This window comes from Histoplasma capsulatum, genomic scaffold (genome assembly GCF_000149585.1).
Source record: "Histoplasma capsulatum NAm1 scaffold_1 genomic scaffold, whole genome shotgun sequence".
Taxonomy (NCBI): Eukaryota; Fungi; Ascomycota; class Eurotiomycetes; order Onygenales; family Ajellomycetaceae; genus Histoplasma; species Histoplasma mississippiense.
This window is the reverse complement of record NW_001813982.1, coordinates 1670399-1697317: the sequence shown is the minus strand read 5'-3', so window position 1 is coordinate 1697317 and position 26919 is coordinate 1670399. Positions and strand designations below refer to the sequence as shown.

The following is a 26919-nucleotide window of genomic DNA, read 5'->3' as shown; positions in this document are numbered from 1 at the left end:
GGGGGTGACTGAGCGTTCCCATACGATTGAGAACTTGTGACGGAGAATCGACGATCCTGGGTTGGATTATATTGAGTGCCTCGGTATCCAGGAGGTCCAGCTCGATATGGCTGACTAGAGTATCCTGGTTGTTGTCCATGAGCTGCGTTGGCTGAATACGGCTGGCCTTGGTAATATTGTCCTTGCGGCCCGCCCTGAGGTGGGGGATAAGTCGCCTGACGATAAGGTGGAGAATAGCTGCCCATTTGTCGGGATGAAAACATTAGCTTCAAGTCATAATGAATATCACGCATTTTTCTGGCATACTAACCCTTGCTGCCCATGGTATTGCTGCTGGCCCGACCAAGATCCTCTACCACCACTATGTGGGGATCCTGATTGTGGAGACCCAAGGTGGGAGCTTGTGGGCGTCACATACTGTGGTGAGTTACTGTAAGACCCGCGAGTATCGATTTGTGGACGGGATGGTCGACGTGAACCACGAATTTCCGCGCCGCGCATACTGTGCTTTTGAAAAGTATCCCGTTTCCGACTATCACTTTCGGTATTTTGTTTCGGGTTCCCAGCATCAAAACTCGGGATGGGGCGGAGAGGGGACGGGGAGCGTCGTGAGTCATCTACAACAGACTGGATCGGACGCGTAGATTGCATTTCTGTTTTTTTTCGATAGGTGGGCTGTGGGGATTGCCTTGAGCTTCTTGACAAGAAGGAGTGACGAGAGGAAGGACGTGGAGAATGATCCTGGTAGCCCTTGGTAGGTGGGGGACTCCGAGAAACGCGACGAGGGGATAGACTGCGTCTTCCTATAAATGAATCTGGCGATCTGGAACGTCTGCGGCGAGACTGGAAGTAATCAGATGCCGAGGCTTCAGAACGGAGATCCGTTGGTCGATAATCCTTCCCACGTGGAATGGGGGCTCTTCTGGGAGAAAAATTGCGATCAGATCGACCCCGGCCTCTCTCAGGGCGGTCTGGATTACGACCGTCTCGCCGCTTGGGGCGGGGGTGCGGCTGCAGTCGTGATGGCGAGATGCTCCGACTTCGTTTCCGTTTGGGTGGCGGGGCAGGGGATTGTGGTGGTGAGCTATCTTTCGGGTCACCTCGAGAATTTACCTGGCCCTCTGACTGACGCGTAGAGTCTCGCTGATCAGTGTCTGCAATCTTGTCGTGAGAGGGAGGAGAAAGCTGCCGGCTCCTATTATTATTATTATTAATATTATTACTATGATCGCTATTGTGGTGTTTCTTATGATCTCCCCTCCGACCTGATAGGGGACGACGGGACGATGGATTATTGCTAACGAACGAGGCACCACGCCCTCTGGGCCTTTCGTGGCCACGGCCTCCTCCTCGACGCGAGGGCGGCGGTGATCGTGGACGCCGCTCAGGCCGTTCGCGGTTTCTTTCTCGGTCCCTTTCTCTAGGATGTGGATGTAGGTTGTCTCTCGCTATGTGGTCGTCGTCGGCTCTCCACTGGTCTTTCATCAGCGGATTCCTTCGGGACCCAGCCATGTAATCGCTAGCGGCATCTGGTGCAGAATCGGCTGAGGGGATGGGTATGCAGCGGTTGGGTTAGGGGAACCGTTGGTAAAGAAACACCGTGCTGAACAGAAGAAGTGGATGCTGGAGATTCCTCTGGCACTAGCGGCGTCGAGGGTCTTGGCGTCGGGCGGAGTCAGCAACGGGCAGCTGGTCGCACCAACTGCGCAGTTCTGGAATTTTTTTTGGGGGCCCTCTTGCTGTTGAATTCCCTATCCGAACCCTGGAATTACATGTAATTCGATAATAGTCCTGCCACTGTAGCAATATGGTCCTTGGGATGCTTGAGTGTGGTCTTGGTGTGGGTCGTCGGACTCCAAATGCTGCTCATCAACGTCAGGACAGGCAAGAATCGCAAGACTCTATCACAGTCTGGATGGCTTCATATTCTCGCGGGTTGATAATCTCCGGGTGAGACCGCGGTTGCAGCTTGCATGCAGCATTCAAGAGGCGGAGTTGTCCAGTGGTGTGTTCCTTGTGGACGTCTTGGTCGGTTCCAAATAAAGGTTCCGCCCATTGCAAAAGGTTGGTGAGTGAGTGAGAAATGTCTACGGTTGTGCCTGGATTGAGGGCAACCCGGGCAGCCAAACAACAACAGCGCCCACAGAAAACAATGCCCAGACAGTATCTTCCCGTTTAACCGCTGCAGAAATACAGAGATTGCCCTGTAATGTTCCCATAATATGCTCCCGTCCCATCTGCGTTCCTCCTCCCTGCCAGTGGGTTTCATTGCCCAGAGAGAGCCACAGAGCCCGTCAAAGTGAATAAGTATCACTTTCTTCATAGTCCCAGCTTTCTCAGGAGTTTTTTTGGGGGTGCTCGTTGGGTTGCGAATAGTCTCTGGTTCATGGTCGAGAGCACCACCATATTCTTCTTTTTGTTGTTTTTTTTCCCTTTTCAACGGCTGTTGCGCCTTAACAGCGTCATGTCACACACATATCTATCTACGGTATGGAAAAGAGAAGCAGAATATTCCGATCCGACATGCAACCCTTCCCCCCATGTGAGGTTGAGTAGTAGTTTTCACCAAATGTCCCCCTGGTCGATGTGGATTCCACACTTTCAACCGTCGACGGCATGTGTTCTTTTTAAAACTCCCCCTCATTTAAAAATTTCCAGTTCAAGCGCGGTTGTATGCGGTCCCTCAAGCGCGACAACTCCGGTCTAATAGTAGCAGCAGGAACGGCACCAGATAAAATGTTTAGTAGACGACGAAACGTACAACGCAGTTAGTGACGTACCTATATCTTGCATATCCCATTGCACTACCAAGGCAGTCCTTCCGTAATCCACGTAGCGAGGATATTTCAAGCCAAAACGGAAAGGCCAAACATATGTACTGTGGGGCAGGCTGATGGCTGGAATTGGGCGTCGCGAATATATACGACAAGGGGAGCGTTCGAGGCTCAAACTGATCACGGTCAATTTACAAACCATTTGAGGAAATGAACCTCCCTGCCACCCCAACCAAACATGACGTGCTGTCGCAAAGACAGAGGATCATCCGCGCCTTTCCAGTGGCAATTTGAGCATAAATCTTCATTCCGTCAACCATCCTCGGGCCGCCCACGGCATGAATCAACCAGATATTAACCAGATGAGATTCAGCGGCACGAAATTGTGGTGTTTTTCAAATAGCGTTTCCCTTCGCGAGAGATTGAAAGAGCATAAGGGTGGAGGCCTGCTCTGCGCAGTTGGTGGTGTTGACTGTCGTGCAGCAACGGACGACACGAACTACAAAAGTACGAAAGGACACCAATCCCATCCCACCACCCGTCCATCCATCCATCTATCAATCCATCGTTGGCCAGCGAAAACAATCCCTGCCGATCCACATAGCGTACACCATGGGTGGTGCATCGCCGTCCTCACGATGTAGATATTCGTCATTGTTGACACCTCTTCCCCCGGAACGCACCGACAAAATCACTAAGTTAATGTTACCTAGGTTATTCGAGGAGGAACAAACGAGGGCGACGGGGTCACGATGACATCGAACGAACGATAGACTCGGGCACTCGAGATACAAACCACATACCTCTGCCTCCAAACCGTATTCCAGGGTAGGACTGTCTAATAAGGCCGTCTGCTGCTGGGCGGTGATGGAGTAGTTGTTGGGTTGGAATTGTTCTCTTGCAAGTTGCAAGTTCCCTTGACCAAGTCGGATGCCCACGTGCTCTGATTAATCATCATTTCAACCAACTTCCACCACCCCATCTAAAACACACCCACGCCCACCCGCTCCATACTGACTTAGGTTTCAATACATCCCAACACAGAGTTATGGGTTACGTGAAGGTTAGGTATTCTGGATATTAGGGCTAGTTTACTGGTTAGGGCCTGAGAAATATGATTTAAGACATTGCATTACACTAGTTATAGTTAATGTGTGTATTAATAATGCTTCATGGCACATTTTAGTTGGGTTGGTCTTGGGTTTTTAAAGCTACGCCGAAGGTTTTTCCGGCCGAGATTTAAAACCACATCCAGCTCCCTGATTCGACAAATATCCCAAATAAATCCAACCCATTAATCCATTTATTTTTCCATTAGCTATTCAGGAGACCGATCAATTCATTATGCTTCCAATGTTATCTCCAAGTACGGAGTATTCCAATCACCAAAAACAAAATAACCCCGGGAACCCCATATTATTAGTTACAACCCTCAGCCGAACAAGGGCCATTATTCATTCCAGCAATCACCAATGAAATAATAACTCATCATTCTCCCAAAGAAGATATCGCGGACTCCACGAATATATGAAGACAAAGCAGAACACAAAAAAATTTAAAAAAAAAAAAAAAAAAAAAAAAAAAACAAAACAAAACAAAAGAGTGGCCAAACAGGGAATGGATCGACCCGTCATATTAATCACCCCATAACCCTCCTTGAAACTACCTTCCCTACCTCCACCTTCCCCCTGTCCTCCACAGGCACAAGCATTTCTTCTAATCCCTCCATCCTCTCCATCTGCCTCCGGCGCAACACCGGCGGGTAATCCTGCATCGTATTCGGATTAATATACCCCCACAAAAACATATCTGTATACCTCTGCTGCAACTCTAAACCCCTGCGTATTGATTCCTTCAGCAGCAGTTCGTCTGGTCTCTGTAGCAGCGTTCGGTTGCGTGTCCGGCCCCAGCCTTGGTACTGCACGATGCCCACCTCGTGCGCTGGAATGCCGAAGATACTTAAACCCCGTTGATCCTGGCGTGGCTGGTACTTCCAACGGACGAATAGTCGCATTACGTCTAGCTTGCTGATCAATGCTGTCCGTTTCAACGTGCGCCAAAGCATGGAAAGGCTAGGTTGTGCGAGCAACAAGCGGCGCATCCCATCCTTCCCGCTCCCGGTGATTGGATCCGTGAAACGCATGTCGAGCTTGACAAAAAACAATGTAGCGAAGAAGAGATCGACGTCCGTGAAAATCTCGCAGTTTTGAGCTAGTCCTATTCGTCGTGCGTTGTCTGGAATATCCATGAGGAGCCATATCTTTTTCATGGTTTCCGCGCAACGGTCTGGTACAGGGACCCCATCCTCTGCCAGGATAGTGATGATCTCATGACAGACCATTTCGCGAAAACACACCATGAGCAGCCATCGGAACGATGGAACTTTGCGTGTCTCTCCTACAGCAGCACGTCTTGCAACAGGATGGGGACGTAAACCTGGGTCTGGAATGCAAAGTTTTGCATAGCAACGAGGCGGAAATATTTTTGCAGATTCTGGAGCGCGTGCACTTGCTTGTGCCTGGATTACAGTTGTAAAGCGAGTGTTGACCACATTGTGGAAATCTCTTGAAATACGATATAAAATCAAAAGCTCCTGTACACGCAGATGCTTTGCGAGGAGCAAGGTCAGATCCGGTCTTTTGAGAATTTCCTCGAAAATATTGAAGGGTTTCTCATATTGCTGTCTGACTCCCTCAAGCCCTGGAACTTGGCATGGGGTTTGGCATGAACAGTTTTCAAGTTTGCGTTTTTTAAAAATAGGCGATTGGGAAATATCAGATGACAACATATTAGATTCCCTAGATTCAGAACTGAGTTGTCTTAGGGTTTCGGGATTGAGGGCCTCCGTCTGCTTTGAATCTTTGGGAGAAGTATCAGAGTCTGCATCGTTTAGGTTGACATTCCGAAGCGCCTCTGCCAAGGGCGGCAGCCGTTGGACCTTTGTATTACGACGGGGATTCCACAGACCATGCAGAGACAGTCGATTCCCGGCTTGCTCGTTTGGATGGTCTCTTGTCCTCATCGCAAACAGAGGATTGAAGCAAACGGGGAGCGGGAGCATTTTCTGCCTTGCGGTTAGCTTCTCACCACCAGCCTCCTTTGCAATCATGGACATGCCTTTGGGTATCAATGGGCCTAAAATCAATTCAGCAGCTTTCAGCAGCATGAGTAGTGGGTCTTCGTAAGTGCGATCCCTGGGTGCTGCTATCGGTCTTGGCGAAACGGGAGGAGTGGGTTGGGTCGACTTATAGACATGTTCTTCTGCTGACATCCCATTGGAACTTTGTATTGGTGGGTTGGCGTGAGTTGTGGTCCGGTGTGACATCTTATTAGAAATCTGCGTCACCGGGCTCGCATGGTTTGTATTCCATTCTTCCGGGCGAATCCGCGCATGCTCCGGCGGCACTGACGGTGCGGGTCCCATCGTCGCCAAATGCGATTGCAGTGCAACTGTTCTATTGCCATGTTGCGCCCATTGCATGCTCATTCCGAAACCGGGCGCTCGCTGCAATTCGCCATTTTGCCTCAGCTGGCATGAGGCAGACGGACCATGAGGTTCCTCAAAATATCTGTCGCCGTCCAAGCTGTACATACCGTCGCTTTGACACCTCATATGATTTGGCGTCCAACCAGGCTTTGCTACGGACGCAGGCATTCCTATAGGCGCTCTCCAACTTTCTCCCTGGCCAACGTACCCAGCTTGATGCGAGATTCCTTGCATAGGATAATTTCCCATGTATTGGCCTAGTGTTGAGTCTTGCCCAGGGACTGCACTGCCGTAGGCTGCCATATTTAAGTGAGATGGTGGTAGTCTATTTGTTGGTTGTTGGAACCGTTCCATCTCTCCTGAGCCACCAATGGGACTGGAATTGTAGCCGTTCCTCGTGTGCTGTGACCAGCCATTCCCATGCATTCTGCTCTTTCTAGTCTGTGGAGGAAGCATATGCAGTTCTATTCTCTGAGGCCATGATGAGGTCCTTCTGTGTCCTGTTCCATCTCCGCCCTGGTGCAGCTGCGGTGGTGGCGCTTGTGGCGGGTATATCCGATGCTGATTTTGCTGCTGTTGTTGCTGTGACAGGTCAGCTACAGGTGGAAATATGCGTAGCCCTGGAAGTGGTGGATCCAACGGATGTTGGAGTCTTGGGGCCGGTAATACCTGCGTCTGAAGGTGACACTGGTGCTGGGGTTGGTGCTGGTACTGAGCCTGATATGCTTCTTGTTGCTGCATGGAGACCTGGCCCAAGCCCCCTACTCTCACAGCCATGTGGGCCTGGGGTAAATAACCCTGCTGCAGGTTCATATTCGCCCAACCTCGACAGGCAAAATCTACGTAAATGCCTGAAGACTGAAATGCAAATGTTTATAACGCTCTTATCCAAAGAGCTAACGGAAAGTAAAGATTATCAAAACGCGCGCGAAGGGTGCCTTGAGCAGCGAATGAAATGAAGTTTGGATCACGAATTTGGCAACGATTCAGATCAATAAGCATTATCCTTCTCCTTGCTCGGGAGATAGTGAATGAGATAGATGGATTTGGGTAGAATGGGTATTGTATACAAGATTGGCAATTGAATAGGGGTTCTGTCACCAGACATAGAACGACCCAGAATGGTGAATGTGCAACTTTTGGCTGAAATGGGGGGATGCAAACGCGCAGATAGATGGGCCAATTCGAATAACACGCTTGTGGAATTCAAGAACAGGCATCCAAGCCGAGTATGTGTCCGCAGACAAGAATTAAGGAGGCTATCTGAAGAGTGAGAGTTTATTTGGTATCGATAGTCACTCAATACCGCGACGATAGGGACTGGGATAGACGAATAAACGGCGGAATGATTGGAAAGGATGATGATAGAAAAATAGAAGGACAGCGAACCAACACGAGGCCGGGAGTCCAGCGTGGTGATAAAACAATACTTAATGCGTCGAGAGTACTTAGCGCTGGACACTGGAGATGTGTGACTCCTGTTTAGTGTTTACTTTCCATAGCAAGCCGTCGACGACTCTGTTCCGTTGCCATGGAGGGCTCTGCTTTCCTCACAACTCTCCCACGACTCTGCAGGCGCAAGGAACGCGCACTCCCGCTGTGTCTCTTGCTTGCTTCCTGCTGGATGGAGCCAAAAATGTATTACACATAACCTGCTGCTCTGCCTTTGATGGTTCCTCCCATCTAGCCATTTTGCTAAAGACCGTATACCTGCGAGGTGAGGTATTGGAGATGTTTCCTGTTTCATCTCTCTCTCTCTCAATGTACCACGTTTATGTATATGATAGATACACTGCCAGTTATCTCAACAGTATATGCAATAAAACCAACTCCAAAACGAAAGGGAAAGCATGGCATGATTGGCCCCTTGATTGAAATTCTCAAAACCAAAAACAGGAAACGCAGTCATCGTCTCCTCACACACCTTGCCTCAAGGAGTACATATTTTCTTTATGATCAAGAATGTCAGGTATCGAGTATCGAGTGGAGAAAAGGAAGGGATACGGTGGATGAGGGGCGGGTCCATATATACAATAATATATCCCGGTAAATTCTCTCTTGCAAGCCGAATGAATATCTTCCTTGAAGTTTAAGGTTGGGTTCAAAAAAAAGGGAAAATATATGGAAAACAGGTAGGGGAGGGGAGGTATAAATATAAATGAACACAGGAAATGTTGAAGTTATATATATCCAGTCAACAGGGGTTCAAGGAGAAAGGAAAATGGAGGAAAGGAAAAGAAGAAAAGCCAACAGCAAAATGAAACAGTGAAGATGGAATGAATATAGTACCCGCCGACAAAAGCCGGAGAACATAATGACGATGAATACCCAACCTGATATATGAGACAATAATAATGATATCATGAAAACAGTGTGCCTGTTGAAACGGCTAATGTCAAAAAAGAGAAAGCCACCTAATCAACACCCTCCTCCCGTCCGTCGCCTCATCGCCCACGAACCGCCAGCAACGCCCTTACCATACATCACTTGATAACCTAGCTTTCGGCCTTAGTCTCGCGTCCTCCCCGTCTCGCAACAGAGGCGGCTGCGTCGGCAGTGGCCCTCTAACCACTACCACTATGAGCAACAACTTATCCCCGGCGTTTTCAAAAAGCGTCTATTGTCAAATGGCTCTTGAAAGAAAACAAGCATAAAACAAAAAACTCCGAGTTGAAGGGGAAAAAAATGAAGAAAATGAGGGCAAGAAAAGGAACAAATGTCTATCATGATGCGAAATTTGATGAACGGCAAATAAACTATCGGGAAGATAAGATATGCTTGAAGAGGGGAATGCAATAGATCGTGTTCGGAATCGGAAAGTGAAAATTTATCGTCATCGTTTGGAGCGTGGGATATTGAAATTCGGAGAGTTGCATGTCGATGCTGTCTTGTGGTCATTCGTTTGATTCGTTTCGGATATCCAAAATTGGGGCTATTTATACATTTTTCTATTTCATGCACCCATATTTCTGATTCTGCTTCTTCTGCTTTTTCATTTTATGCCCTGTTTGAGAACAAAAAATTATTTCCGATTGAGTAAGCTAAGGAACTCCTCTCGGGTCTTCGCGCTCGCCCGCATGCAGCCCAGCATGCAACTCGTTGTGGTCGTGCTGCTGGTCTTCTGCACACCGCGCATCACCATGCACAGATGGCTCGACTCAATAACCACAGCTACACCTCTGGGCTTCAGCACTTCGGAGATGGCGAGGGCTACTTGCTTCGTTAGACGTTCTTGGACCTGGAGACGGCGTGAGAACATCTCTGCGAGGCGGGCGAATTTAGAAAGGCCGAGGACACGGCGGTCGGGTATGTAGCCAATGTGCATCTGAGGGTTTCGCATTTAGAGTTAGCATGTGCTGTCATTTCATCTAATTTATCCACTTTTTCTGAAATTGAGAATCCGAAAGGGGTCGGTGGAATGAAATAACATACTTTGCCGGTAAACGGGACCAAATGATGTTCGCACAGTGAGAAAATTTCAATATCCTTCACGATAACTAGCTCATCATGGTCTTCATGGAAGACAGCACCGTTGACTAGATCGCGCACGTTTTCCTCATAGCCCTTTGTGAAGTACATCAGCGCTTTTGCGTATCTTTCCGGTGTACCCAGAAGGCCCTCGCGCTCTGGGTCTTCTCCAATACATTCCAGAACCGTCCGGACTGCATTTGCTAGTTTTTGTGTTCGTTTTTCGTTTTCTTCTGGTGTCGCTTCGAGACGCTCGCGAGTGCCGACGCCTGCAAAACAAAAGTAAATTGTTAATTGGGAAAAACGAAAGCCATTCCTTTACCGGAACCGGGATACGTACTCGGCCAACTAAGCCCGTCAAAATCAATTGGAGGATTTAGCGTATAAGGGCTCGCAGGCCTACTAACAGCGGAAGATAAATTTCGAGGTTTCGTATGGTCCCGAGGATCGCGGGGTGGTTCGCTAAAATTTCGTTTAAGGGGAGGGGGGGGAATGGGAGGAGGGCCGGCGGCGGGGCTGGTGTTCTGCGCCGCGGGAATGTCAAGCGGCTTGTGAGTGGCGGGCAGCGGTTTTTCATTCTCAGCATCGCTCCGTTCCGCTGATACATGTTCATGCTCATTCTCCAGAAACCCGTTCTCAATATGCCCATTGGTAGTGGGCATTACAGTTTCCCGCATGGTTACGGCGGCTGCTGGGTTCCCTACCGCCAGGATTGGTTTTGGAGATGTAAAATCCGGATCAACGACTTGTTTCCATGACAATGAAGATTTAATTGATGAATTGAGCGTTTCACGCTCGCTCTCGCGCACGCCATTTGTCGCGCGGACAGAGGCTGATCCGTTTAAGAGACTGGAAGGGACAGCGGACTTTGGCTTGGGGCCCAGCGGTGGAGGTTCCTTGGCCATTTCGGGGGAATTTTTTTCAGCTTTGCGTTAAGAGAATGAATCCGATTTCAGTATCGTTTACTTCTCAGCTTCCAGAACCTTTGACAAAGAAGTTATATTTGTGGGAGCATTATCAGTGTCAAAATTTTTTGAATTTTCTGACGACCATGATAACTTTCCATCCCGCAGTAAGCCATGACTAAGACGCCGAGTCGTTGGACGGCTTGTCGGGATCGCGCTTCTGTGGCCCGTGCAATTTCCCGCTCTGTCATTTTATATAGATCTTCTTTAGAGAAATGAAATTTTATATCAATAAATCAATTGTAAAATAGATAGAAAATGACTATGATATATTCATATAATTTTAATCGATTATTAGCTGATTTACAATATAGTAATTGATTATTATTATTAGTTATTATTATCATTATACGATTACCACCACTCACAGTGAGTTTTCCCAGGCATAGCCACAAGCATACCAAAATATTAGGATCTGATCAGTTTCTAGTCAATTTTTGATCAGTTAAAAATCAACTAGAAATCGATTACTCCATAGAGATCGACTAGAAATTGATTTGTGTAAATTATCTTTTAATTGTTTCAAGAAGATTCTCTCAAGCAACGAAATGACATCAAAAGCGCCACTCACATGTGACAAAGCCAGTGTCAGGTTTTCTACAATAAATTTGCGGCTAGCCCAAAACAGGTGCCGAAACAGATTTCTGGTGGTAAGACTTAACTAGTCGAATAGCCCGCTGCCTGCCCCTTTACAAATACATATGGGGAAAGTAAAAAGACAAAAAGCCATAAGTTCATACACCTGAAGGCAACACCGAAGATAGCACCACCCCCATTTGCAAGGTAAAACTTGAAGCGTGAATTTTTTTTTTTTTTTTTTTTTTTTTTTTTTTTTTTTTTTTTTTAGGATAAAGTTTGTTGTGGTAATCGTGCGTCAAACCTGAATATAGACAACGAGCCACCGGTCCAAGCCAGAAAACAGTAGTAGGAACCAAGTCATGTCACTTGTAACCGAGCAAAATGACTCCTGTAATTACTCATGTCTCCAGCTCCTCAGTTAGAATATCCTCCATGTCTTTACCCACAATGGCATCAGACACTTTCCATACTTGAAGCAGGTTGTCTTCAGCTGCTGAACACAGAACCCACGGATCATTCAAGTTCCAGCTGAAGTCGGAGATGCGGTTGGTATGTCCACCGTGCATAAACAATCTATTCAACGGAATGGGGTTAGTATACGGTTATTAACATGCCGCACAGGCATATATGGCCCATTTGATAGGGAGCAAGTTGTGCAGGGACGGTTGAAACAGGGAAATAATAATGATAATAGTAATATGCTAAACTTACAGCTCAGGCGGCCCATCTTGAGCATCTTCAGGCGTCTGCTCCTCGCCAGCGCGACTGAGATCCCAGAACATAATCTTCCGATCATAGCTGGCACTTGCAAGCACCGCTTCCTCAAAAGGATGCCAAGCTAGAGATGTCACTGATTCATTGTGACACTCCAGCGCATGCAGCTTCGATTTGAGGTTTCGGAGATCCCAGATGCCAACACTTTTGTCCGCTGATCCGGTAGCAAGGAGTGTCTCCTTAGCTGGATTAAATGCAATGGCATTTATCGCATCTTTGTGTTGGTCCCTGGATACCGCAGCCGCACGGGTGGTGTCAGCTTCGCGATCATCGATGATTTGAAGTGTGATATCATCGGATACAGTGCCAATGAAAGATGAGTGGAGAGGATGGTATTGCACATCGTTGACAATGGAGGAGTGATGGGTGTATGTTCGCGAAGGTCTAAGAGCCTTGTTGCCCTTTGTGTGTTGTGTGATGTCCCTGTAGGGTATTAGCCTTAGATGTTTAAATGCTTAACTCAGAAACGAGTGCTGGTTCAGCAGTTTTTTTTTTTTTTTTTTTTTAAAGAGTGGGAACACAAACCAAAGGCGGACGGTTTTGTCTTCACTTCCAGTAACGAGATGGCCAACCAAATGAGGACTCCAACTTAACCCAAATCCTTCCTTCGTGTGTCCAAGTAACTCCAACTCAGGGCTGACATTGCCTGTGGGAAGACTGGGGTGTTTAGATCGGTCCCAAATCATCACTCTTCCATCTGTGCACATTGTTGCGATAACGTTTGGGTTTTGTGGTTGGTATCGCGCTTTGTTCACCTCGCCTTTGTGATCGATCTTTTGGACGATGTTAAATTTCACCTCCATGGGTGCCTTCTTTGATCCCCCGCCTCCATAACCGCCAATCTCACCCCTCTCGTCATCGTAATCTTCCGCATCTGGAGCTGTTGGATTGGGTAGTTGGACATGCGCTATTTGAAGGTAGTTTTGAGCATCACTCGATGTATGTGTTCCAATGAGTAGGCGGTGGGTGGAATAAGGTTTATCTGGAAGACTATCCGGGGGTATAAGCAAAATGGAGCTCCGAGGCAGAAGTAGAAGCACTGCCTAAGAAAACTTACGTTTGTTTATCTGGTAACCATTGTGTAGTAAGAGTAGGCCACTCTAGTGCTGTGCTAAGTATCATATCATAAAGAAAGGGTGCATTTTTCTTCCACGTCTTGTACTCTAGAAAAAAGGAAATGTCAGTTGAGCGATCTTCAGAAGATAGCAGCAAAATAGACGGGAGTCGATACCTTCATTGATTATCTTTTCCTCCGTTCTCTCTTCTTCTTGTTCATCCTCTATACCCACTACAATTGTCACATCCAAAATCAGTAGCCATCTTGCGCGACACCGAGAGATCCTCACATACCTTGGTCATAATCATCCATGGTGAGCTTTGTAGTGAAGGCTTCGCGCGCTTCCTAAAAGTGGAGGCAGCTGTGGCTTAAGAAGAATAGGGCTCAAGGACTTCAAAACAGTTTACCCTGCCAATTGAGCTTCTCTGGGCCGGTAGAGTCTTATCAAAGCTGTTGTTGGGAAACAGACATCCAAAGAAGAAAACGCGATTGTCGCGTTAATGTGTCCACTAGTCTTCTTTTGGGAGAGTCATCCACGTGACAATCTCTTCCATCTCGATCTTTTCAAGATGATGAAAACCGATTCACTCCAAGCTTTTTAAATGGACGTCCGTTTTCCCTTTTTGCTGTTTCCTTCTCTATTCGGAGCTCCGAGAGCCCATCTATTCTTCATTCCTCTAGAGTTTGTGTATATGGGTTAATTTCAATCCTCCTTCGTTATTGGTGTTCGATCCAGGTCACGTCACGGCTGTTTTCCACATATTTTCCGCTTTTTACTGTTTTCCTATCCTTAATTTAACAACTCACAAATATGGGTGTTCCAAAGTTTTTCAGATGGATGTCTGAGCGATACCCCGCTATATCGCAGTTGATTGCGGAAAACCGAATCCCCGAGTTTGATTGCCTATACCTCGACGTGAATGGCATTATCCACAACTGCACCCACAAGGATTCGGATTCTCCAACTTTTCGCATGACAGAAGATAAGATGTTCATCGCTATTTTCAACTATATTGAACATTTATACGGGAAGATCAAGCCGAAACAATTATTTTTCATGGCTATCGATGGAGTCGCCCCCCGCGCGAAAATGAACCAACAACGAGCGCGACGATTCCGAACCGCGCTGGATGCTGAGCTGGCCAAGGAAAAGGCTATTAACAAGGGATTGAAATGCCCAAGGAGGAAGCTTTTGATAGCAACTGCATAACGCCGGGAACTGAGTTCATGGCCAAACTGACGCAGCAGCTGAAGTATTTCATCAATAAGAAAGTCTCGGAGGACGTGGAGTGGCAGGGCGTGGAGATCGTTCTGTCCGGTCATGAGGTTCCTGGTGAGGGAGAGCATAAGATCATGGAATATATCCGACAGTCGAAAGCGCAGCCAGGGTACCAACCAGATATACGACATTGTCTATACGGTTTAGATGCGGACTTGATCATGTTGGGCCTGTTGAGTCATGATCCGCATTTTTGCCTACTCCGTGAAGAAGTTACGTTTGGAAGGCAAAGTCAGAAAAAGTCGAAGGAGCTAGAACACCAGAATTTCTATCTTATGCACCTATGTATGGTGCGGGAATACCTAGAGCTGGAGTTTCAGGAGTTGGAGGAGGAGAACGCTTTGCAATTTCCTTTTGATTTGGAACGAGTTATCGACGATTTCATTCTGATGGCTTTCTTCGTGGGAAATGACTTCTTGCCGAATCTGCCGAATCTACACATTAACGAGGGGGCGCTGGCATGGATGTTCAAGGTATACAAACAAGTTTTACCGAAACTGGGAGGATACATAAATGAACAGGGGACAATCAATTTGGAGCGACTAGGGGTGCTCCTTGATTCGTTATCTGATGTAGAATTCCGCTTCTTTGAAGCAGAATTTTCGGATGCGCGTTGGATTAAATCTAAAATGAAAGGCGAGGAGCTGGAAAGCTCGGAACCACCTGCAAATGCGAAGGATTTTGCGATCTCGCCTGCGCAGAAGCACGTTTTCAACCGAATTAAAAAGTATGTCACTCATCGCCCGGTGAATGATCAAGGGCAATTTGTTCCTCTTGACCTCTCCCCTAATTTGCCTGCGAGGGATCGAAAATTCGTAGAGCAGTTAGCAGACGATCTACATCTTGCTTGGACTACAGTGTCCAACGAGCATGGCGATAGGTTCTTGCGGGTTCAACTTCCGTCGAAGGAGACTCAAACTAGCGGGAGCTCTGGTGATGATGACGGCGATAACGAAGAGGGACAGATTGCACTTCTTCTCGTGATGAAAAGATACGAAAACGCTAAGGTGAAGGAGACAACAGCCGAGGAAGCCCAACAAGCTGCTGAAAAAAAATACGAACTCAAGTTCCAGGAATGGAAGAACAACTACTACAAGTCCAAATTCGGATGGGACATGGATAACCATGAAGAAATGCGGCAATTGACGGAAAATTACGTACAAGGCCTTCAATGGGTTCTCTATTATTATTATCGTGGAGTTGCCTCGTGGCCTTGGTTCTATCAGTATCACTATTCGCCGATGATTTCTGACGTCAAACTTGGCTTGGAAGCTGATATGAATTTCGACCTTGGGCAACCCTTCCATCCTTTTGAACAATTAATGGGCGTTCTACCGGACCGAAGTAAACAAATTGTCCCTTCAGCCTTCCATGAATTGATGACTTCCCCGGAATCACCGATCATTGATTTTTACCCTCGCGACTTCGAACTTGACATGAACGGCAAAAAGATGGAATGGGAAGCCGTTGTCAAGATCCCGTTTATCGATGAAAAGCGCTTGCTTAGCGCGATGGCTACAAAGAAACACCTTTTGACACCAGAAGAGAATGCAAGAAATGAATTTGGCGTTACATTAAAATTCACATATTCGCCAGATATCGAATACATATATCCCAGTTCACTTGCTGGCGTGTTCCCCGACATTGCTAAGTGTCACTGCATAGAAAATGTGTTCGACCTTCCAACAATGGAAGGCCTAGAACCTTTCGTTGGCCTTGTGGAAGGGGTTAAACTAGGGCACGAAGCATTGGCGGGATTCCCTAGCTTGAAAACATTGCCACATAATGGCCAACTAGGTTTCCACGGGGTCTCCGTGTTCCAACAAGAGAGTCGTAACGAGAGCATGGTGGTAACGCTCAGCGAGCCTGAAAATCGATCCAGTGTTGAACTAGCGAAACAAAAGCTTGGTCAAAGAGTTCACGTTGGCTACCCTTTCCTTCAAGAGGCCAAAGTAACTCGCGTATCTGACGAACTTTTCGATTACATGTATGTCGACGGAGAGCAGCATATTGTTTCGATTCCTCATACACCATCACAAACGGATCAGTGGAGACGCAAAGCCCACCAAGTTGAGTCATATTATAGCAAAAGGCTGGGCATGGTTGTTGGCGAGATCGAGTCCATGGTCCACGTGCAAATGCTGAAGGGGTTAATGAAGACAGCCGAAGGTGCCACGGTCAAGGAGTTCGCCGATATTCCAGGTATTGAAACGGATTACGCATTGCAGCTTGTTGTTGACCGAGTGATGTGCGAGGATGATAGGTTTATCGAACGAGAAGCCTTACCTGTCGAAGAGGAATTCCCGGAGGGAACAAGGGCTTTTTTCTTGGGTGAATATAACTACGGAGCTCCAGTACATATCACTGGGCATGAAGCCGGAAAATTGAGTGGTCTTGTTTCCGTCACCAAAGGCAGGGAACCAGAATTTGGTCGAGATTTGACGAGAGCTGCTGAGAAACTCTCTCCCTACAGTCCGTCATTTGCGATTGCCCGTAGTCTAAATCTGAACCCTTTGGCTCTGGCTAAAATCACGTCTTCGTTCACGGTGGTCTTGGATGGCCAGCGCATCAACCTTGGCCTGAACCTGAAATTTGAAGCGAAGAAGCTCAAAGTTCTTGGGTACTCCCGACGTGGACCCACTGGCTGGGAATTCAGTGAAAAAGCCATCGATCTTCTCCAGCAATATATGATCAAATTCCCTGAGTTCATTGCAGGCATTCAACGAAAGCCACAAGGAGATGGCTTCCAAGCGACAGATTTCTACCCAGCTGAAACCGCGGCTGCCAAAATCAAGGAGATTCAGGCGTGGCTCAAGTCAATCGAGGCCAAGAATTTCGATCGTGTACCATTAGAAGCTGAACAGCTCGATTCAAACCTTGTGAAATCCATCGAACAAGCTGCAGACGAACTCCTCCGTACACGACCAGCAGCTACAGCTAAAAAGCTTAAAGGCGTCCCGCGTAATGCGTTATTGAAACCGGCAGATGCGGAACATCGACTTGGCAATCAATCATTTTCTCTTGGTGATAGGGTGGTCTATGCACAGGAATCTGGCAAGGTTCCCATCGCGACGAGAGGCACTGTCGTTGGGCTCACGCGGACGTCCAGAACGCTTCTCCTGGACATCGTATTTGACGTCTCCTTCATGAGCGGGACGACCCTAGGTGACAGATGCTCGCCATTCCGCGGGTCGACAGTTCCTGCATCATGCGTCTTGAACGTGACCAACAGGCAACTTATCGCGACCACCCGCGCTGCAGCAGAACAAGGGAGATCACAACAACAGCAACAAAACCAACCGCTAACAGTCCAGGGATATGGAGCGCCGCTCGGACCAGGTGGAAAGGGCCAGCTGAAACATGCGAGCGCCCCGCCACCTCTGCGAGGCAGCTTCTGTGGCGCTCTTACAGGACAGCTTGGTGCTCCCAGGGGCAATGGAGTGTTCCGAGACCGTGGTGGCCACAGCCAGTCGGAGCAAACATTGCCGATTCGCAATCACCACCAAAACAATGCCTCCTCACCGCAGCCGTCTGATCTGCGCGGCCGGGGTGGGCGGGCTAACTTCACCGGCCATCAGAATGGATATAATCCACGTGGGCGTGGAGGACGACGTGGAGGTGGAGGCGGGGATATGGGTGCTCCGCCTGCGACTCCCGGTGGCTATGTTTCGGTTGAGAGAACGGACCCACTTGAAGGAGTTATCCAACACAATCCGAATTTCCGACCTCAGTCGTACAATAATGTTCCTCCCCCGTCAACTTTAGAACGTGGTGGAAGTGGCCGGGGTAGAGGCGGTCGTGGTTTCGCACGAGGGGGTGGTAGGGGTGGTAGAGGTGGTAGAGGTGTCAACAATAGCCAGGGAGCCACATCCACCTAAAGACTTGAATGAATGAATTTTTTCAGAATTGATTTTTTTTTTTTTTTTCCCCTCATGGTTGAGTTGAAGACTCATATGCATGTGTTGGTAGGAAAAGGAGGTCTGTTTGTACAGAATACAGTGGTGTTCAATAGGTCAGCGTACTAGCAGCTCGGCGCTGAGGACCCCTCTTCTTACCCCTCTTCTTCAAAGATTCCTCCATCATCTAACATTCCCCTTATACATCAAAAGATGCCCTCACAATTGAAAACATTGTGGAGAGAACACTCTCCAGCTATTATTAATACTATTTTGAATCTTTAAAAGTGAGAACATTCATTTTTAGATATAACTTGAATTTTAGATCTGTCTCACTTTATCATATTCTTTATTATTTATTATGAATCTCATCAAATAAATGAAGAAAGTTTTAAAAAACATTTTGAGAGATTTTCTAAATTCTTTGTTCATAATCAACATCATTTTATTTTCTCTGTAGAGAAGAATCTCTTCTACTCTTTAATCAGCTTTCTCATATTCTCAAAATCTAACTTCTATATTTGCTGAAATACAGCAAGACAGTATTTTCAAAAGAATGAATAATATATTTTTAAATCATAAAAGAAGCTCTATTTAAAGTTTATATATAAGAAAGTTTAAAGAGTTTTTGTGAGGGGTGATGACAGTGTGAAGAGTGAATAGTAGAAGATAATAGTAATAATAACGCAATAAATGGTCACTCTTATTTGGGCTGCAAAGTCCGACTCTGCCACCTCCTCAAGTTGCCCATCTAAATGTACGTCTCTTCTTGGACATATTGAACACTTCAGCAGAGCTCTCTTCGCTCTCCCGGGTTACCGGAGCACCAGAGGCAGCGTTCTGCAACCATTATCCTCTTCCAATACAGATGTAAAACTAGAGCCTTGTATATCAACGCTCTGCAAAATATAAATTTGGACCAGACAACCTAAGTCAATACCATTCAGTGCCATCTATTAGTCTCCCAACGACCTTGAAGGCCTTACATTGGCTGGATTTCGTCGCGAGGCATCCTCATATGCGCTGAGGTTTTTGGTATGCGTTGCAGGTGGTTAGTTGTCTGGCGAACTAGAAGGGAAAAGGCTGTACGAATATAGAGCATATTGTATTATATTTATGTGGATTTAAAAAGGCCCACACCCCGGTGGGAAGTTCCAGAGTTACGCGAAGAAACACTGATCATTATAATATTATGCTATTTATGACTATGATCAACCCTAAAAAGGGAAGCTGCCCTGGTGCAGGTTATGGCTTCCCCGTGTGCATGATAAGCCCTATTTATCATCAGTTCAGGTAAGTCTTATTACCCACTGTATTACCTTCAACAATGGAGCCAACTCTCAGCTTCTTGACATGTCTACAAAGAATCTGAGACTCTTCTCCTCCTTCAGTTGTATTTGCGAAGCTCCATTGCGCGTCTTGATACTCTGTTTGGTCGGAAAATGTCGATAGATCAGAGTCATCCAAGGTGAGAGCTGCCTCAGAAGCCGTCTGACACTGAGAGGTTGAATGAAGAAGCTGAGATTGGGGCTTTGCATGTGTTTCATTTACTGCCCTAATAAACTCATCCCTCTTTTCCTTTGCCCAGTCCCAAGCATTTCAGTATGCAGATGCTCCATGCTGAAAAGTTCCTGGGTCACTGATCATCGACCAGCCTTTGAGCTGGGTCATAATATACTCAGAGTGACAGTCTAGACCTTCAGGCTTGATGAGATGAGTTGTGTATAGCTTGAATTGACCACCATGATAAGTCAATGTAAAAAGTGTAAGCATTGTTGTTGTAGAGTGTGCATACTCTGAGCTTCTAATATGCCGTCATAGCAAGCCTGGAATCCATCAGAATCTTTTGCTTTCAAAAAGAAGTTCAGTACCATTGAAAAGTCATTCTGTGTTGATGAAATAATATAGTCACTAAGTTTGTTGTGAATTTAATGAATGTGCACTATAGAAGTGATCTGACTTGATCTGAATCAGAATGTCATCAGTTAAGAGGGCAAGATTTCCAAGTGAGTATCCCTCTTCAGCACATTTGGGATCATCAACATCATCTTTGATGATAGAAATCACTGACATTGTGACTGATTGTTTTTTAAATGCGTGGGTATCTGCTCATTTGAATTTTCAGAAATGCTTATTGAAAAAATTTGATGAGGAAAGGGAGAATCGGGGTTGAGCTAATCTTTTATTGATCTCCTCTCAGTTTTTTAGCATTGCTGGTATTCAACCATCTGAATATTCATATTCATCAAAATAAACACCATGATCAATTAGATTCTGCTGAAAGTTACAATTATAGAGTGTGGTGCTTGTGAACTTGGTGGTGCTCTTTGTATCTGCACTTGTTGATGGAGGAGAATCTGCGCGTCGCTTTCTACTCCGGGACCTTGAGCTCATTGCTTTTTCAAGGAAGTTTTCCAGTTTAGAATACTGGGCAATATTATCAGCAATGGTATATTTGCATGGATTTGTAGTTACGTACATTTCTAAGGTCAGTTAGGTCAGGTCCTCCCAATCTGGAAACCCTTTTTATCTGCTTTGAACAAGCGGGTGCACAATCATGGAGAAAGGCTGGAGCAAACTGAAAAGGATTACAGCACTTCTTCAGCTCAGTGTGAAATCATTGAGTGAGAGGTTGATGATGGTTCTGAGATGGTTTCGGGCAGCTGTTTCTTCGATCTAACTCCTCTAATGCATCTTTGGTTAACCAAATCTTTGACAGGTTATCCCAATATGCTGATGCCGATGCGTCGAGCTTCTGCCTTTTCCGAAATCGTGACCTGTCGGATGGATGGGGCTTAGGATACTGACGCTTGCGAGACGGGTTGGACGTCACTGAACTAGGCATATGGTCATAATCACAAATATTTGGCTCTTTTATCTTGCGAGTATGCATCGAGGTCAGGAGGGCCAGAGGTTCTTGTAATTAACTTTTGCGCAGGATCCCAGAATGCATTCCAGGCGCTTTTCCGGAGATTATTGCTGTGTGCCCAATAGGTGCTACTATGGTAATCACGTGATATAACATACTTCTTTTTAGCACGCGTGTGGGAGCGGTAGGTGGGTCGTGACTAAAATTAGCAATGCTGCCTGGAGTGGTCGCCTGTCGCCTGTCCACTCAATATGCCATTATCCTTGCCTCCATTAACTTCTTCTCACCCTTCACACTTCGGCATTTAACGTACGGGATATATCAGAACGATTACGTAAATCCATCCCACTCTCGCTGACCAACAACAGAGCAAGCCCGGGAGGGGGAAATGTGTGTAGTCATCCAGTGGTTAAAAGCAAGGAGCCAAGCGCCTGATGGGGGTGAACGAAACACTGCCCCCTATTTACAGCATGGTCCAGATCATGTGCCATCGATTTTAAACTGTGCGTCAACGGACTGATTGGAAAGAGTGAGAATTTTAACCCTGTCAATGAATAGCCCTCCCGTTTTATATCAAGTGTTGTCTTCTATGTAGTTGAACTTATAATAAGTTTCATTCTCTTGCCAGCAAGAAAGTGACGGTTTTCTGGAGGGAACGTTACATACTCAATGTGAATATCTAACTCCATAGGTACATCATCCACCGGGCCAACATGGGAATTTTCGGTATCGGATATTTTTCATGCTTTGGAAGCGTCGCTGCTGGTCGTCATCTTCAGTCGCCCAGTCGCCGGTCCTAGCATAGTTAAATAGTTCTTGGCATTTTCGCGAAAAATCTTCCGGCCCGTTCCGCTGCTTTATTGATGTTCCATACAGCCAAGCATGAATTTTATCAACTGCAACACCAGCCGTTGATTTGGATATCTGGCCGCTCAGATACGCCATCGTACCCATGCCACTTGTAATCGGTGAGTCATGAAAGTCCCCCAGCGGGTGTGCAGTACCCATGTCCCCTTGATACAGGATGGAGAGCGAACTTGATTTGCTCAGCATTATCGTAGGCATATTGCCTAGCGAACGCTGTCACCAGCACCATCCATCATCCCTTCCATCCACCCCAGATCTCCTTAGCGGGCGTCTCTTCAATTTCGTCTCTTGAACAGTCTTTCGAGCGCACCACTGCCTTATCGCTCCTCTTCTCTCCCCTAGCAGATCCTTGCTTCGGATGGACTGTAGCTGAATGCTGAACCCCGTCTTCTTAAAAATATAGCATCCAAAATCACAGAAAGTGGCTGAAAATAGGCTACGAGCGGCGCCGTTCCGTGACCAGATCGGTTCTCCAGTTTTCTCCATAGATTCGGTTGCCTTCTATCGAGACCCTGTATGGTGTCGGATCTCGAGCGTGGCTGAAAGGCGCAGCTTCATTTGGTCCAACCCTTGCACTAGTGCCTCACGACAACAACTAATGCATGATGGGATTATTGTTTTATTGCTGCACAGCTCCATACCTTCCTTGCTCTCACCCCCTAATTTTATCTACCGGAGTTTGAACGATTGGGCGGTTGATATATGAGGAGCAGGATTGCTTGTGAGAGGCGGAGATTGACATATTCAAGCACTCTCCCTGCCAGTGATTTCTTCTCTGTGTGATGATGATTTAAATTCGCGAGGCTTTTGTGCCAATGACAAATTTCGAAACCTTCGTCTTTACCAGATACTCGGAGATGATGTGGAGAAAGCACGCTGGATATGAACATCCCGTAGATAGAGAATTATAATCTAGAAAAAACCCTTCACTATTTGAGAAGAGTCAAAATCGACTTGAACCCCTTTCATTTCGAAAGAGAATTGTCTTACGTTTGGACTATCAGCGATAAGCAGATACAGGAATGCAGCTTGAGCATGCGAGCTTCAGTCATAGCATAGTCTTTGCAAGCTATTTTTAGATTATAGCCCCACGGTGTTGTAGGTATGCTAACTACGGATACCCGGAAGTATAGGACCAAGTTACTCAATCCGACTATTAATGTCGTCTCTGGCTGCTTCGATTATAGTAGAGCATCCATATCTGTGAGAAATTGCCTCAGAATGTCGCCCAAATTGTCCTTCTTGATCGAATACGTCCCTGTCGCAGGCTCATATTTCACTTGTTCCACATCATCCTGCAACACCAGCCAGCATGCAATGAGTAAGCCTTCAACCTCCCAACCAATGCGAACGGCAATGTCCGGGAAAACATCCAAACCACTTCCTCTGTCACACCCCTGCGCGGTAAACGAGTTCTCATATATGTCCTGCCACGCAAAATAGAACGGCGCTAGTGTTGGATATCGAGCCTCGATTATGTCCTCATCGACGTGAATCTCGTCAGGTGGGTTGTGAGGTGACCTTGTGTCATGCCAGAGATACGATGTTTGCCAGTCTGGAAACAATCGATAATGATATTGACACTCGTTCCTTTGTGGCTCCACTCCGTGGCTCTGATCAACCTCTGTGGAAATATCAACAGTGCTATTGATGTCACCGCAGTTAACGACTGTCAGTTGTAGTCCATATGCAGTTTCTAGGAAAAGGCGTTCTTCTCTCGAACGTTTCTATGAAACAAACAATTTTGTCAGTCGCGCGATCGCATGCGTGCATTTCCACAGAAACGTCTTTAGCAAGGTTGTCAATTTCAGCATATATGATGTAACAGGATGATGATATGTATAAGAGCTTTTGGAGCATTCTGAATTCGGGTGGGCTTTGCTCACACTGCCGCTCTTTGGATCCTGCGAGTGCTTGCTTCCCTGGTCTTTAACAGAAGATGAGTTCGATGGCAGACCGGGATCGGACGGTTGAACGGACCAGGAATCGACTGCTGTCTGTCTCTGATATATAAAAACCCGTACAGGCTGTAGTGGAGTTGTCATAGCTGAGGTTGTTGGACAGACTGATATATTAGGTGAGGAGAGGTTGATTCATGCAGATGCAGAGGATGAAGCGGCCCTCCAGAGTCAGCGTATCAGCCGTCCCTGTTTGAGGTAGAGTCGCTCGCGATGGAGGAAGCATCCTTTTTCTTCGACAATCCTCCCTCGGTGGCAAACTTGGACTTTCCTAGTCTTGTCTTGGGTGACTAACTGTATTTACTTTCCATACTTGGCTATATTATTTTACTTTAGTTTGTCCGACACTAGATAAACATAGAGGTACTGGCGGAGGCCTCCCGAACGATCGAAAATTTCAATTTCATGCTAGATGCTGAAATTTTCGATATCTCAAAATATGTGATGATTGGACGGATGGATATTGTGGCGGACATAAAGCTTGCGAAAACAGAATTTTCTGCCACCCCCTGAAAAATAGTAGCAAAACACCGCAGAAATAACCAAAATATCCACGTATCTCTAGAATCATTCAAATATCATCCAATTCATTCAAATACGCACCTTTATCATCAAATCTGCCAATATGCCCCGCAACACCCACCGTTCTACTGCCTCGCAAGCTCGTAAAAGGACTCCAACTACCCTGCGCCTTCGTCTGTCCAAACCGCCTGTTCCGGATGTTCCGGATAATGACGAGAATCCAACTGATGATGAGAAGGAGGAGGAGGAGGAGGAGGAGGAGACACAGCCAGAAGATCCTCGATTTCTGCGAACACCTACCCCTGAGCCTGAGATCTCATTCAGGCTGTATGAACGGGTGATTATCAATGGGATAAAGGAGCCTATAAAGATCAAGTTACGGAATGTCACAACAAATGATATGACTGTCAGCTTCTATCGTATCCAATATACTGCAAAAAGAATAGCTGAAGAGTATGTTATGAAGCAGAACTGCAAGGAGATAGAAGTTGCAAATTGTATAGCAGTCATCTCATCAAACAAATGTGGATCTTCAATCAAAATCACCCTCGAGGAGGAGACAGATTGGAGAGAGATTATCACTCTTTTGAAGGAGTTATATAAGGAGAAGATGAGCGGATTTAGCATTGAGATTACCACCTCTTTTAATCTTCTTGATATCTCAACTTTATCCTCAAACACCTCTGTAATACGCGGTCCTGCAGCTTTCATTGGAGTGTCGGATTCCCAATTAACAACCCAGGCATTGGCATCAAAAAGAGCATTAGATGTCAAAGAAGAAGTAATCTCACTACCTGCCAAATCCCCTCTCTATCGTCCTGCCAAATCCCCTTGAATTCATGAAATATCTGATGACGAAAAGCTGCCGCCTACGCGTACAAGATCCACGGCCACTAGCCAGCAGCTGAAGGAGGCTCGAAATCGATGGTCAAATGAGCATGATTCTTTGCGGATTGGGCGTGAGATAACTGCTCACTGGCGTTGTCAAAAGATGAATTGTCATAACTTTGAGCAGGGCACTTGTTGGATAGCTTTTGATGATACTCATATTCAACTCCTGAGTAGTGAGATTGCCAGTTGGATAGATGATGTTGAACGTGGACATGCAACAGTTAAAAATCCCTCAAGAAAGATGACAAAAAGATTAATGAATAGAAAGGAGAAGAAGGAACAAAAAAGCGAATCTATCTCTGCTTCTAATCCTTCTATACAGACACCTCAGATGCCAGCAGTTATATTTCCTCCCTCAACTCCTTCTTCATCTAATATTGTGTCTCCAAGTGAGATAATCAATGTGATGGTGATGAAATATATGATGGAAGGAATGGGAGGCATGGGAGGACTGAATTCAAACTTGTCATCGAATTCAAACTTGCCATCGAATCCCAACCTGCCGTCGAATCCGAACCTGCCATCGAATCCGAACCTGCCTCCTATTCGAAATAGTCCAATCCCTCAGTTTGGTGAACACGCGGATCTGTTTATTGATGAGTTCTTCAACTGGTTGATGACAGAGAGAGACCTCGAAGAGCAGAAGCTCTTTTAACTGCAAAGAGCATTATTCAGAATGAAGGATTTGAACTGGATCATATACAGACAATGACAAATGAGCAGGTGGTTCAGTTGAATATTGGAATGGGTATATTCTCAATAATAAGAAATGGGTTAAAGAGTCCTATCTGGCAGTCACAGTTGAAGGAGATTAAATTGTCTTTATCTGCTGTTTGTAATGATGACAGCAGACCTCATACTGCTTCTGCTTCTGAATTTGAAACTTAGATATTAAATATCATCATAATTGAATTGCAATCTGAATCTTTTTAAATTTTACAATACTATTCTATATGAGCAGATCTGAAATATCCTCTTGCATCTTCTTCTCCCATGAAATTCTCAACTGCATGATGCAAGAAGGCTTCAAAATCTCCATCAAACTGATTCTCTAACTGACATCTGTATCTTCTAATCCATTCTTTCAACGCGTGAAATGACTCCTCTATAGGATTATAATCAGGAGAATATGGAGGTAAGAATAAAAGTCCAATGCCAGCTTCTCTGCAGAGATCTCGCAGTGCTTGTGAACGATGAGAAGAGCAATTATCCATCACTAAGTAGTGATAACCTCATTGGCATTTGGGCAGTATCCGGACACGTACAAACTCATTGAACCTCTCTGTATTATAGGACCCCTGATATATATCATAATCAAGATATCCATTGACATTTATTGCAGGTAAGATTGACCATCTGCGAGATTGTTTACAGGGCCTTCTAATGCGACAAGGGAATCCTCTGCTTGACCATCCATATCGTCGATCTGCAGTACGTTCATTCACAGCACTCTCATCTAAAAAGATAAGTTGATCAGGTTGATACTGAGTAACTTGAATACGCCATTCAGCTCGAAGTTCTTCGTTGCGTGAC

The 26919-nt window shown here is 46.1% G+C and overlaps 7 protein-coding genes across 7 annotated transcripts in view; 4 read left to right on the top strand and 3 right to left on the bottom strand.

The window, feature by feature from the left end:
* Nucleotides 1-278: 278 nt before the first annotated feature.
* Nucleotides 279-1136, top strand: HCAG_00489 (predicted protein; the record flags this gene model as incomplete). Its single annotated transcript, XM_001543393.1, has 2 exons — nucleotides 279-608; nucleotides 858-1136. The coding sequence occupies 2 exons, from the start codon at nucleotides 279-281 to the stop codon at nucleotides 1134-1136; spliced, it is 609 nt and encodes a 202-aa protein (XP_001543443.1).
* A 3277-nt stretch (nucleotides 1137-4413) lies between these two features.
* Nucleotides 4414-7074, bottom strand: HCAG_00488 (predicted protein; the record flags this gene model as incomplete). The annotated part of the gene is made up of 1 exon (XM_001543392.1): nucleotides 4414-7074. The coding sequence occupies one exon, from the start codon at nucleotides 7072-7074 to the stop codon at nucleotides 4414-4416; it is 2661 nt and encodes an 886-aa protein (XP_001543442.1).
* A 2209-nt stretch (nucleotides 7075-9283) lies between these two features.
* HCAG_00487 (GTP cyclohydrolase I) lies at nucleotides 9284-10634 on the bottom strand (the record flags this gene model as incomplete). The annotated part of the gene is made up of 3 exons (XM_001543391.1): nucleotides 9284-9586; nucleotides 9694-9998; nucleotides 10070-10634. The coding sequence occupies 3 exons, from the start codon at nucleotides 10632-10634 to the stop codon at nucleotides 9284-9286; spliced, it is 1173 nt and encodes a 390-aa protein (XP_001543441.1).
* A 1001-nt stretch (nucleotides 10635-11635) lies between these two features.
* HCAG_00486 (chromatin assembly factor 1 subunit C) lies at nucleotides 11636-14079 on the bottom strand (the record flags this gene model as incomplete). Its single annotated transcript, XM_001543390.1, has 8 exons — nucleotides 11636-11661; nucleotides 11716-11846; nucleotides 11985-12470; nucleotides 12573-13037; nucleotides 13105-13210; nucleotides 13279-13335; nucleotides 13398-13449; nucleotides 13912-14079. The coding sequence occupies 8 exons, from the start codon at nucleotides 14077-14079 to the stop codon at nucleotides 11636-11638; spliced, it is 1491 nt and encodes a 496-aa protein (XP_001543440.1).
* Nucleotides 14080-14277: 198 nt separating this feature from the next.
* Nucleotides 14278-18261, top strand: HCAG_00485 (conserved hypothetical protein; the record flags this gene model as incomplete). The annotated part of the gene is made up of 1 exon (XM_001543389.1): nucleotides 14278-18261. The coding sequence occupies one exon, from the start codon at nucleotides 14278-14280 to the stop codon at nucleotides 18259-18261; it is 3984 nt and encodes a 1327-aa protein (XP_001543439.1).
* A 6337-nt stretch (nucleotides 18262-24598) lies between these two features.
* HCAG_00484 (predicted protein) lies at nucleotides 24599-25330 on the top strand (the record flags this gene model as incomplete). Its single annotated transcript, XM_001543388.1, has 2 exons — nucleotides 24599-24914; nucleotides 24948-25330. The coding sequence occupies 2 exons, from the start codon at nucleotides 24599-24601 to the stop codon at nucleotides 25328-25330; spliced, it is 699 nt and encodes a 232-aa protein (XP_001543438.1).
* A 764-nt stretch (nucleotides 25331-26094) lies between these two features.
* Nucleotides 26095-26919, top strand: part of HCAG_00483 (predicted protein) — a gene marked incomplete at both ends in the record, with an annotated part of 3089 nt that continues 2264 nt past the window's right edge. Inside the window, 3 exons of the mRNA XM_001543387.1 lie at nucleotides 26095-26217; nucleotides 26498-26521; nucleotides 26761-26817. Coding sequence (XP_001543437.1) covers nucleotides 26095-26217; nucleotides 26498-26521; nucleotides 26761-26817 — 204 coding nt within the window. The remainder of the gene's footprint in view (nucleotides 26218-26497; nucleotides 26522-26760; nucleotides 26818-26919) is intronic.